The 13,092-nt window shown below is 40.2% G+C and overlaps 1 protein-coding gene across 1 annotated transcript in view; it reads left to right on the forward strand.

Annotated features, from left to right (window-relative positions):
- The window catches only part of rngtt (RNA guanylyltransferase and 5'-phosphatase), an 84,333-nt gene that overhangs the window by 58,906 nt on the left and 12,335 nt on the right, over positions 1-13,092 (forward strand). The window contains exon 13 of the mRNA XM_010752180.3: positions 8,756-8,856. Within this exon, the coding sequence (XP_010750482.1) occupies positions 8,756-8,856 (101 nt within the window). The remainder of the gene's footprint in view (positions 1-8,755; positions 8,857-13,092) is intronic.

The following is a 13,092-nucleotide window of genomic DNA, read 5'->3' on the forward strand; positions in this document are numbered from 1 at the left end:
GATCGCCAGACTTTTCCTCAAGCACTAGAGCACTAACCCTAACCCTAGACTTTTTATCTATTCCATTTTTATTTAACATTTTATATATGACAGTAAATGCCACAGTTGGCCAAAAGGCTATTTTATTATCTGTAGTCCCTTGAAACGATGTTACAAGGTCGCCCTAAAAAACAGAATATAGCATTTTTTACATGACATTGACACCTAATTTCTTAAACGTTTTAATCATTCAGATTTGGCTGGGCGATTAATAACACTTTCTTCTTTGGTCTGAAACCAAAATACTACCAGAAGTTTTTTTTCCTTCTGCATTATATACCAGAATAAAATATGGCAGATGACGTACATGCCGATATAGATATATACCTGCAGTAGGTTGGCAGACCGATATATATCTAGCCCCACAATGACACATGACTCATTTGCGGTTTTCCGTGAAGTGTCTCAAAAACTACTTGAAGGATCCCCATTAAACTTTTCCTCTTTGGAGGAGCACTGTAACTTTATTTTTAGCAGCAGTTTTTGTGAGGCAAAAAAAGACAGAGAGACAGAGAGCACTGTGAATCTACAGATACTCTGAGTTCAGATATTGGAATTGGTATCAGGAGAAAAAAAATAGCTTCATTGCTGGGTTGTTAAGTACCCTTTCGTTCATACAGTATTCATTAAACAGAAAATGTATGATCTTCGGTCAGTTTCAGCCTCAGACTAAATATTTGATAAGGTTCCATTTTACGAGCACGTTACTCTTTTGCTAAAGGTGTTGACCTTCCTCCTCTTCCAAATAAATTTAATTGTGCTGTCACCAACACTACTACTACCAACCATTAATGTTTGCAGGGGACCAATAACACCGAATGTTTTCCACAATCATTGATTCTGTCGATCGCTACGCCAACCAGTGGAAATGGAAATCTCTCTTGTGTGTGAATGGGATTAGGGTGGTGTTAGGGGTTAATCTCAGCAGGGTTTTGCTGCTGTGAGTATCCATTAATATTAGCATAAAGGTTGAAACTGCAGCAGCCTGTAGTCACTGGGTGTCTGGGTGTGTTATCTCACCCAACACATGGTGTCCTTGGAATATATTTTCTTTGTTTAGGGAAACACTAGAAAGATTTTTGAATTTTTAACAGAACTGTTGCCACAGATGGCAAAACTGCTTCTGGGTGAGCACTCCAGATGGTGATCTCTGAACAAAGAATACAAAGATTTTTGTTGTTGTTGCCCTCTACACATTTTTTTTTATCATTATTATTATTTGTTCCATTTCAAATCATTTCAACTGAAGTCAAAAATCAGTCCAGACAGTCCAGAGATTCATATCAAATTTGGGCTCAGTGAAGTTGAAGCTTTTGATATATTGTGGAAGAAGATCTGAGACAGATATGCGAGTTTAGGAGGTCACATCATTGGTTATTGCGCATTTTATGTGGGTCATGAATCAGTGAAATCATTTTATGTGGGATTTGCTATTCTTCAGAGTATCTGTGTGTCAGAACCGCTGACCATTTACCTCAAGATTTACTATTTAACTTCCACCATCCCTTTACTCCTCAAACACGTTTATTCCAAGACAAAAGACACTGTTTTACACATTCACACCAAAACCCTACAAAAACACACACACACATACTGTGTCCCTCTCAAAGAAATGAGCCAGTTTGTCTGAGCTGTAACAGAGGGAGCTTTTCTCCAGGGAACAGATTTATTGGACTTGTCCAAGTCTTTGTCTGTAATCTGCAGCACACCTAAACAATAAGTCTGCCTCGGAGCAAAAAGCTGTTATTAAAATGAGACTTTGAAAAAATAAAACACTGTAATCAAAGGCGTTATCTTGAAGCAAACCCTTTAAGCAAGCTGCTTTTTTTTCACTGGAATTATGCTTTTACATTTTATTAAGCTTTTGTTCATTACGGATGACTTCTGATTCACTACATCTGTGATTATGTGTGAAATTATAGACAATAAACCTTTTGGTACGAAGCAGGCAGCGCCTGGGTTTATTGTATATCTGTAGCTCCTAAAATGTTTGTTATGATTTATTTATTATTAATTTCCCAAAAAAGTCAAAACATTTCCAACAGTAGTGAGACGAAGGTTGAATATTTAGATGCATGGATAGGAGGGATCTTCTGGAACAAGAGGCAAGAAGTTGAACACACACAACAGACAAGTTGATCTTCAGTTGATGGTTTAATATCAAATCTGAGGAGGCCACAGACAATCCCGTTCAACACAAACAGATAATGAATGTTTCTGTGTCAGCAGCCAACTGCCCACAGTCAACCATGTTGGAGGTTCACTGATGTGTTGAGGTTGCTTTGCAGCTTCAGGCAGTGGATGTCTTGACTGTGTGCACGGCATTATGAAATCTGAAGACTACCAAAGAATTCTCTGGCGTAATGTAGAGACCAGTGTCGGAAAGCTGGTTCTCCTTCAGAGGTCATTGGTCTTACAGCAGGACCCAAATCATACTTCATAAAGCAAACCGAAAATGGTCTAAGACAAATCGCTGGAGAGTTCAGAAGTGGCCAGCAATGAGTCCAGATCACCTGTGGAGAGATCTTGAAACACTGTTTGGGTGAAGGAACCCATCAAATCTGACAGATCTGAAGCAGTTGGCAAAGAAGAGCGGTCCAAACGTCCAGTACAGACGTAAGAAACTCATTGATGGTTACAGGAAGCGATTGATTTCAGTTATTTTAAGGGTGTGCTACCAAATATGAAGTTGAGGGTGGTGATAATTTCCAGTCCAGTCTTAGATTTCTCTGCCTTTTTTTTGTTGTTGTTTCCAAGCAAACAAAAGAAAAACATGAGAATACCATTTGTTTTCTCGGAGTAGTGCAGCGGTGACCATATTTTTGGCCAACTCCACATCTGGAAACCCTTTACATTTCCCCAGCCCTTCTTCATTGTATCTCTAGTCAGTATTTAGGGTCCCCTTCTGAACCTGATCCGTTACTCATCCAAGGACATCGGGGACAACACCAATATATCTGTCTCGTGCCTCCGCCAAGGGTTCTACCAGATGTGTGTAAATGTCAAACTGATGAATGAATACAAACATGCTTTTACACAGAACATAAAAGGCTTGTCGCACGTAAACGTAAACGCATCCTAACATGCATGTGAAGGCAATCTGATCTTGTGTATATATATACCCAACTTTCAATTACACTATACTATATTTCACAAGTCAGGAGCAAAGATAAAGTGATAGTCTATAAAAAGGAATTCGTCATAGATAAAGTGATGCATCTTATTCTTTAACCTTTCTGGTATGGCAATGTCGATTGTCAGGAAGGAAAGTATATTGACCATCTGATGGATTACCTTGGAAATGTATAGACATTTGTGGATGAATCCGACTGACTTTGGTGATCCATCTTTCCTCTAGCACCACCATGGGATTGACTTTCTTATTTCTTTCAATTATATCTATAAATATCAGATGATTTGCTATGAGATTTGGTACAGACATGCATCCCCTACTGGATGAATTGTAACTACTTTAGTGATCCCTTATCATCTAAAGTCATCATCACCTCAAAGTCATTTACCTGCAAACTGAGTGCTGTTTTGTTTTTTTGGCTCTTGAGTGAAGCAAATCTAACCAACCATTTGCATATTGTATCAGCATTTGGCTGGTTCCTCGAGCTAATTGTGTGCCCTGCCTCCCAACACTAATAACATCCCACATCAGCCTCAGTTGCACTTAGTGTTTTTTAATTTGCTCAACTAAAATGGTGAACTTTTTTTTTTTTACCTGCTTAATCACCAGAGAGACACAACCCTGGCTTTTTCTTCAGCCACAGATGTGAGACTTCCTCCCAAAGCACCAGTGCTGAATTTATCAAGCCAGCGGAGTGTCTCAGTGAGGCGAGCCTCTCTCCTCATTGCATCTAAGGGAGGATCACGCACATAATAGGAGGAGACATGGAAATAGAGGTTGATTATGTATTTGGCAGGATTTACTGAGGTCAGGCTATTTGTGGCTGTCAGTTATTCAGGGTAAATTCTCCTCCTCTGGAAAGGAGACGTGAACACAGCACAGATGAGTCTCACAAGGAAGATTATGTGGGAACAGAAACATCCATTAAATAAAGGCTTATATATATAACTAAAAACTGATATTTATAAACAATAAATACTGTATTTAAAGCTCAAAAAGGATTGTTGAAACAAATAGTTGGTGTTACAAACCATCTGACCTTTATAGGTTTTACAAAGAGAGGATGTTTCACGTTTTAGTATTCTGGTTCAGTGTTTCACCTATGTTTTCCTCCCCATACTTTCAGGCAAAGTGAAATGATAGGGCCATATTTCTTCCTTTGGAAATATGGATTGCACTCCCTCAAATACAACCAGGTTATTTCTGGACGTTGAAAGGGAACAAATCTCTGTTCTGCAGCCGTTCAATAGCTTGTCACATTGTCTGTTTGCTGCTCTCTCTCTCTCTCTCCCCATTCTAATAGTCGGTCTCACCTCCCCTCCCAGGTTATTTATTTCCCCATGTTGACATTGGGGAAAAGACACCAGTTTGGTCCTACCAGCCACAACAAACACTGTGTTTAATTGACGCCGGTATCCCTAAAGGTGTTTGCTTGAATTTTGATGATTCACAACCTGTCGTTTCACTCCAGCTTTCTTGAGGAGCTTTCATGTTCCATTCATGCTTGAGCAAGCATAGTTTTTCTGTGTCCAACTCTATTTTGAAAATGCAGTTTCTTGTGGAAGTTTTTAAAACCTTATGTGGCAGTTTTGTGCACTACTTTTTAAAGTTTTTTTATTTTTTTATCTTCACTAGAAATGTTGTGTAGTTGAAGTAGAAATAGAAAACTGCATCGTCAGCTGAGTCGTGCTTGCACAGCTATACTCTTGGTGATGCCTGCAGCCACGTCATGATGGTATTTTTGAAAGCTCAAAATGGGAGAGTTAGACAATAGTTGCAGGTTAAAAATTGTAAATAGGGAGAACGCGTTAGAGAAGAGTTCACCCAAAATATAAAAATAGTTTTCACTTGAATAACAATTGCATTCACGACTGTGGGATTATTTAGGCCATGGGTGTCGGTGGAGGTTAACGTTGGATATATAAGCACTGTGGTCTGATCGTGCATGGGTGTCAGGGAGGTCTCCCACCCTTGTATGCTCAGCGACACCATTCATTATATCGCCACGCCGTGTTTGCAATATTAAAGTATTGATTTTTCTGTAGAAACTAAAGTCTTCATTAAACAGGAACCTCACCCGATGGTAAATAACGTCCGGGCATCTATTCATCAAATCGTGTCAAAAACAAGATTCAGGTTCACTGATATAAAACCATTTTTATGGGTCTGCAGTAGAAATTTTAAGTGGCAGATATATATCACAACCTTGAAAAAAAACTAAATTGCTTGCATGGCCAGAACCTACAGAGAGTAAATAAATTAGTTGCAGTGTCACTTTAACTTAACGGCCTGTTTGTCACTGGCTGTTGTATAAACTTGTGTAAAAAAAAAAAATAGGATGTAAAATATTTTCCAGATTTTAGGGAGGAAGGATGAATGCATTCAACAGTTTGTAGACCTTAGTGATACACCCAATGTTTCTTTTTAAGAAACACTGAATGTAAATATAACTTGTTTTAGGAGAAAGCTCCTTTAAGTTAGTTTAAATTATTGTAAAACATTTTAATTGATAAGAGAGAGGCTGATGCATTGTATAATGAGCTAAATATACAGTATAGTCTATGCATCATTCATCTTAGAGAATATATATTTATATTTATTATAAGTTGTGCTCTTTGTAATTTATGCTTTACTTTTCTTTCTTTCTTTCTTTTTTTTTTTAAAGTAAGACACCATCCATCCACATGTTTGTTTTCATGCTGTGCCTCTCCCTCAGTTCCTCGTCTCCCTGGCCTCTGAATTTCTAACTTGAAACATCAGTCAATTTATATGCAATGGAACGTCATTACATGAAAATTAATTTGATGGATGAGGGATGTGTTCCTGAATACAAGGTCGGGTTTGAAAGTCTGTTTTGCACCTCAGTAATGAAGGTTTTGTTTTTGTATGTGCAGTCACCTATTGACGAGCCTAACAACAGTAATGAAAGCATGAGTGCAACTGGCAGGCACTTTTTTCCATTTAGGAATGAATTTGAGGGTCGCCTATTTGTTTAATCTGCAGTCTGTGATTGGGCTTTCATGGTGGTGTTGCTATGGTTATGCTGGCTTGCATTCATTTGAAAGCAAATTTTACTTAATTTGAAAAATGTAGCATCCATATTCTGGCATGAAGGAACAAGCCTCAGCAGATCCTCAGGGTCATGGATGGATTTTCATTTAGAAGAAGTATTCAGATCATTTACCTAAGTAGAGTTATCAATGCCACAACATGAAAATACCCCAGCACAAGTGCAAGTACTGCATTCAAAATCTTCAACCTTTATCTTAAATTATGTTAGTATTATCTAACTAATTAACTAACTAACTCATTTACTTCATATACTGTTGGATAGTTTAGCTGAGCTTCGCCACCCAGCAGAGCCAGCTGAGGTGGTTCGGCCATCTGATTTAGGATGTCCAACTGGTAGGAGACCCAAGGACAGACATAGAACCCGCTGAAGGGACTTATATATCCCATCTAGTCTGGGAACTCCTACGAGGAGCTGGACTACGTTGCTGAGAAGAGAGACGTCTAGAACATCTTGCTAAACCTGCTGCCACCACTGGAGAAGTGGAAGAAGATAGATGGTTGGATGGATGGATAGTTTGGCATCATGTGGAGTATTTCACGGAGTATGAAGTTGCATCAAATGAAAATAAAGTAAAGTATAAGTACAAGTAGTATGTATTTTAGCTCTTCAGAAGTTAGTGCCATATTTCTTTCATTTATAATTGTGGTTGACTTCCCTTGTACACGTGTATTTTCCATTTCTCATAGGAGCTAAATAAGTGGAATAAGTCCTTTCTACAAGATGTTATTTTGATGCCTGTGCAGAATAGCATAACTCAACTGCATTGAAGAATGTTACTTTCCGCACCCACGTTTTTTGAGAAGAAAAGATGTACTCAGTCAAGCTTTTTGAAAAGAGACATGCCCTCCTTTCCCTCTCTCTCGCGAACTTGTGGTGAATAGCCTTTGTGGAGTGTGCTGCTTTCAAAGGCACATGAAGGCCGCCTCCCACGCGGAGAGCTCCACTGCGGACCAAGCAGAAGGACACCCCACACTCATGTTGTCTTCACTTTACACCTAAAACGACTGTCAAGTTAGAATTTCTCAACTTATATTAACTCCATCTCCTTGTTGTTTTCATAAATAATGTGTTGTTTCTATTTTTTTTTATTGTGAAATGGAAGAAAATGGGTCTTTGGGGAAATATCAGAAATGAGGCCTTGTGTTTGTGGAGGAGTTAGGAAGATTTTATGACAAGTAGTCAAATGTTTTCATACAAAAACATCTTATACTCTGTCATGTAGCCATATTACTCAGTTGGCTGGAGCTTCATCCAAAAACCTTTGGCGACAATTGGGGTGAAGAGGTGATGGTGAGACAGGGATTGAACTCTTGTCTCAAGCACTTTATCATTCCTCATATAGCTATTGTACATCTGTCACCTCTCGGGTGTTCAGCGTAGTTCGGCACTATCAAGAAGATGGCGTGTGCACCATTATCCCCACTTGTAGGCACCATTGTGTTGAGACTACAAAGACCACAAAGGCTGAGTATTTTGAGAAAGATCCAGGTGGTAGTGTGTTACAGCCTGTAGGAGGCTATAATGTCCTTTTGCCCCACCTTCGAGTGGAGTCATTCGAAATAGGTCCTACTTACAGATGTAGGCTGTAGTATCATATCTTACAACATAGTATAATTTATGGCTTGACCATGAATTGACTATTAGAAAACTTGACAAGCTGCAAGATTCTCACGCTATTCGGCAAGTCCAACAGCTTGCCAAACTCAGACACCAGGCCTTGTGTTTGTAAAAACAAGTAGAGGGTAGATTTACTGACAATTAGTGGTATTGCCATAGGGGGCATACGTGGGTGGAGCCAGAAACCCCTTATTTGGTCGGGTGCTGTGACAGTGCAGGTTCTCCTGAGGAATCCTGTCTTGTTTTCCCACACATTTCCCCGGAGTAGACTTCTGTTACCGGGCAACCTGACAGTGACGGAGTCTGATCATCTGTTCCCGCCTCCACCCGTCATGCCTTTACATTTCTCATGTTCCAGTGCACTTGTTTCATGTGCTCTGAAATGTCACGCATAAATAGTCAAAGTGATGTTGTTTGGTGCTGTGTCATACAGTTGCTGCCCATTGAAACACGGTAGTGATATGAAAAAATATAACCTAATTATCTATTATCATGCAGTGTTCTACTTAGAATCGTTTAAAATGAATGAGTACATGAACAGATTTTTTAATTAGCTCCTTTTTTTTGTGTGCGTTTCATAACGTTACAGATACCCAGAGAAAGTTTTACCTCAATTAATTTCCATATCTTGATAGTTAGATACCAACAGCGCATCTTAATGGAACCTAATTTGTATGAGGCTCATTAACTGTGACTGTTGCTTAAAATCTCTGCTCATCTCACAAATTACCCTTGCCATTAATTCTGCAGGGTTACGGGGTTGACAAAAACAAACAACTTCTCACTGAACCCGCAGTGTCACTCTTCTTCCATAAGAGCAGTTTTAATATGCATTAATCCCCATCAAATCTTCCACATTAATTCATGTTTTTTTATTGTGTGTGTCCCTGCAGAGATACAAGGCTGGGAGGTGTGATGACATACTCAAGTGGAAGCCTCCCAATCTGAACTCTGTGGACTTTCGCCTCAAGATCACCAAAGTCGGAGGAGAAGGGTAAGCCACGGTTGCCAGGGAAACGCTGTGTGTGCCTGATGATTGCACGTATCATTTTGTGACACACTGGAGTACTTGAAAACGTCCACACACACAAAATGTGTACAGTTTCTATGTTTGTCTGCGTCGAATGCTTTGAATCAAAGAAATTTGTCGAATTGCTTTGACATTAATACTTTCTTTACCGTCACACATTTCTCTTGCCTCAGGGTTCAATTCCTCCTACAGTAGCATTGCTACAGTGTGCAGAAGTTCATTCCTATAAACCACAATCGCCTTTATGGACTTTTTGTCTCAGATCCAAGAAATGCTTTATTTGCTGTTTGCCTGTGTGTACAAAAAGCAACACCACTGCCCTTCTCCTTTTATCTCACTTTATGCTTATTATCCTCTCCAACATAAATTATTCAGACCCACAGGTCCCCATCCTCAACCCTCACCCTGCTAAATATTACAACTGCAGCAAAACAGTTCCATACTAGAAAAGACTGGAGCCTTTGGACTTGTATGTATCTCTGAGGATTAAACTAGTTTTAACATCGGTGGTTGTCTGAAAGTCTCATGCAGCACATTTTAAAGTTGATGTATGAGCAGGAAACTAAAGGTGTGGCCTTAGGGATGGCAATGTGCATCTGTCCGTTGGTCACTGTTGGATGTACTACCATGACATTACATACAACAATGGGCGAATCCTGCAGACTAATCTCTGGACATTTTCTCTTACACCACCAGCTGATTGACTTTTAAAAAAATCTGGACATCTATTGGATGGGGTGACATGGAATTTTGATGGATGCTCATGGTACCCAGAGAAACGAATCCTAATAACTTCGGTGATCTCTAGAACCACCAACAGGTCAAAGTAGTTGTCTCTCAATTTGTGAAATTACTATTGGATGGATTTGTATGAAGTTTTGTACAGACATTCCTGGTTCCCGGAGGATGAACCCTACTGACTTTGGTGATCTCTTGACATTAACACCACCAACAGGTCAAAGTAGTTGTCTCTCCTCTTGTGAAACTACTATTGGATCGATTTGTATGGAGTTTTGTACAGACATTCCTGGTACCCAGAGGATGAACCCTACTGACTTTGGTGATCTCTTGACATTAACGCCACCAGCTAATTGACATTTGTTTTGGATCTGGACATCTATTGGATGAATTGCCATGGAATTTGTATGGATGTTCATGGTACCCAGAGAAACGAATCCTAATAACTTCTGTGATCTCTAGAACCACCAACAGGTCAAAGCAGTTGTCTCTCCTCTTGTGAAACTACTATTGGATGGATTTGTATGAAGTTTTGTACAGACATTCCTGGTACCCAGAGGATGAACCCTACTGACTTTGGTGATCTCTTGACATTAACGCCACCAGCTAATTGACATTGATCATTTTGATCAATTGACATTTGATCTGGACATCTATTGGATGGATTGCCATGAAATTTGTATGGATGTTCATGGTACCTAGAAAATGATTCCTACTGACTTTGGTGATCTGTTGACATTTTCTCCAGCACTACCAGCTGATTGACATTTTTGTTTTTTTTAGTCAAATGTCTCAAAAATCTGTTGGAAATATCCCAACAAATTGAATTGAAACTTTGATGATCCCTTTTCACATCACATCACAAACCATTTATGTCCTAATACCTGTCTACTGACAACATTCCCATCATGCCCAGCTGTTTCTCAGCTGTTTTTTGTGTGTTAATTAGCACATATAAGCATGCCAACACACCAAACTGAGCTCACTGAGCTTTATACCTTCTAAATATCACCATGTAAGCATCATAACTGTGAGTATGTTGGCATGCTGATACTCACATTTAGCTCAAAGCCACCACACTGTGCCAAAGTACAAGCTCACAGACCTGTGTGCTTCTAGACTGATGATATTATTGTTTCTGTCAGCACAGCACGATTCACATCTCTCTCATTGCTCATGTATTTTTTTTTGTTTCTCCAGCTCAGTGTGTGAGTATTATCTGAGTGCAGGAAAACAGACCCGTAGCAGTGAGCTTTTCTGGTCATGCTGCCTTTTCCTCTGACAGCCAGGTGACCTTAGTGACTGTCCCAGCTTTGTAGCCATGAGCCTGCCACCATTCACCAACAACAGACTGAGAGGAGCACAGCAGGTCAAAGTCACTAATTCTACTCCAAAGCCAGCCAGCAGGCCACCCAGTCAGCTTCTTGATTCCTCCCTGTGTGTGGGCGGACACAGACGAATATTGTTGCCACTTGAAAATGTTCTGATATTTCCCCAAAGGATGAGTTTCGTTGGCAGAGGAGCACAAATCAGACCTCACTCAGTCTCGGTGTAGATTTTTCAAATGTGGATTTAGTCACCGTCTGAGATGGACAGGCATTCTAGGAGGTAACAACTGTTTATTCATCAGCCCACACAATCAATCCTCGAGCACGGCTTTATGTTATGGCCTTGCAAGTTTTATTACCTTCTCTGGAAGCAAACACAGAGAGGCAGACGGTGATTATTGTGCAGCAGGACGAGTGGAGAGGTGGAAAAGAACATAATGGAAAGATGAAGCAATTCCAGAAAGCATGCCAGTGCCCCGCCCAGGTGTTGAATTGAACAGGCTCGAGTATTGTATAGATTGTTTGAATTATAGATAATTTGAGCCTGAAAAGGTCATGACTAATGCTTACATCAGCATTCATTTGCAGTGTAGTGCGTCTGAAGACCCAGAAAAGAGGAATGATACTGTCTGACCGGCTTGGATTGGCTCTCTAGAGGCCAGAGTCGAGGCTTTTTGTTACTGGTCTTTCTTCTTTGTGCGCTCAAGTGTCATTACAGCATCCCCAATCCATATTTTGTATGAAGATTCCACAATGCGGTGCTCTCACATGTGAGTCATGGCGTAAAAGCATCAAAGTGAAAGACCTTCGTTGCGCCTGCAGTGTAATTCAGAGCAAGTGAATGTGAGATGTCAAGAGAGCATCTGCACGCAGCGTTTCAGCCGAAACCAGCACAAACCTGAAGGATTCTGCAGGACAAACATGGAGCCCGTCGACTCTGAAGTATTCCTCTGAATGAACGCAAAGATTGCTGGACCAGCCTGTCTGCAAGCATGTCGCCTGAACCCCAGAATCCACATTTAATATCTCATTGTTCCACTGTTGACAGATCATTCAAGACTCAGTGACTGATCCCTCTTTAATGCGTAAACTTGATTTACTCATGATCCATTTTGAGCTTAAAGAAATACTCAAAGATCTTTGATCGTCCCAGCCAGTCCCAAGGTGTCTAAGAAGCTGGAGGACAAGCTAAGGTCCATGATGGAGGACTACCCTCGTTGCAGGGAGGCGGCGAGGGACAGCATCTGTCTCAAGCTCAGAGGAGGAGTGGACACGGCTGAGCTTGGACAGTAATGTGGACGACTAATTTTTCTGTCAGACGTACTGTCAAGAACCACTGACCTGAAAACATTCATTTGTGCACTCACTTTCTTTAGACATCACATCTTCCCAGTCGTGTCTTCTCTCCACTGGCTTCTTGTTCGTTTTTCAAATTGATGTAAAGATTTTACTCATCATCTTTTTAAAGCACGGTTTAGAGTCTATCTTCAAGCTCCATAGCAGAGATCTTGATCTCATGTGAGCTGGTTCGCAGCCTTAGATCCTCAGGTGGGATCTTGCCCGCTGTTCCAAAGCCGAGGCTTAAATCTCAAGGTGACCGTGCTTTTGGCATCAGAGCCTCTCAGCTTTGGAACAACCTGCCTGAGGAGATAAGGCTCGCAGGATCAATCGCTTCTTACAGGTCATTTGTATAGACTTGATTTCGATTTATTTATTTTTATTCTCTTATTTTCATTTATTTATCTTATTGCTTTTATGGCTTTTATTCTCTTGTATCATTGTCTTCCCCCTACCGTGTTGTTAAATCTTTTTTTGTCCTGCCTTTGTTCGGCCTCAGTGCGTGGCTGGAGTGTCCTAAACTCTAAAACCTGTTTTTAAAGGTGTTATATAAAAAAAACAACTTTCTTATCTTACCCAGTCGATGCACCGCAAACCCATCCGTTCTTACTGAAGACAACAAACAAAAAACATGAAGTCCTAAAACAGCAGGACAGTCACTCAAACAATGAATACATTTGGTACACTACTATGTATTAATATCACTGTTGTATATGGTGGGATACATCCACAGGTGTGTTTTGACATATAACACACATTCGTCACATTTTATTGCCTTGCTTCAGCCCAAGTCATA

The sequence above is a fragment of the Larimichthys crocea genome, chromosome XI, assembly GCF_000972845.2.
Source record: "Larimichthys crocea isolate SSNF chromosome XI, L_crocea_2.0, whole genome shotgun sequence".
Classification (NCBI taxonomy): domain Eukaryota; kingdom Metazoa; phylum Chordata; class Actinopteri; family Sciaenidae; genus Larimichthys; species Larimichthys crocea.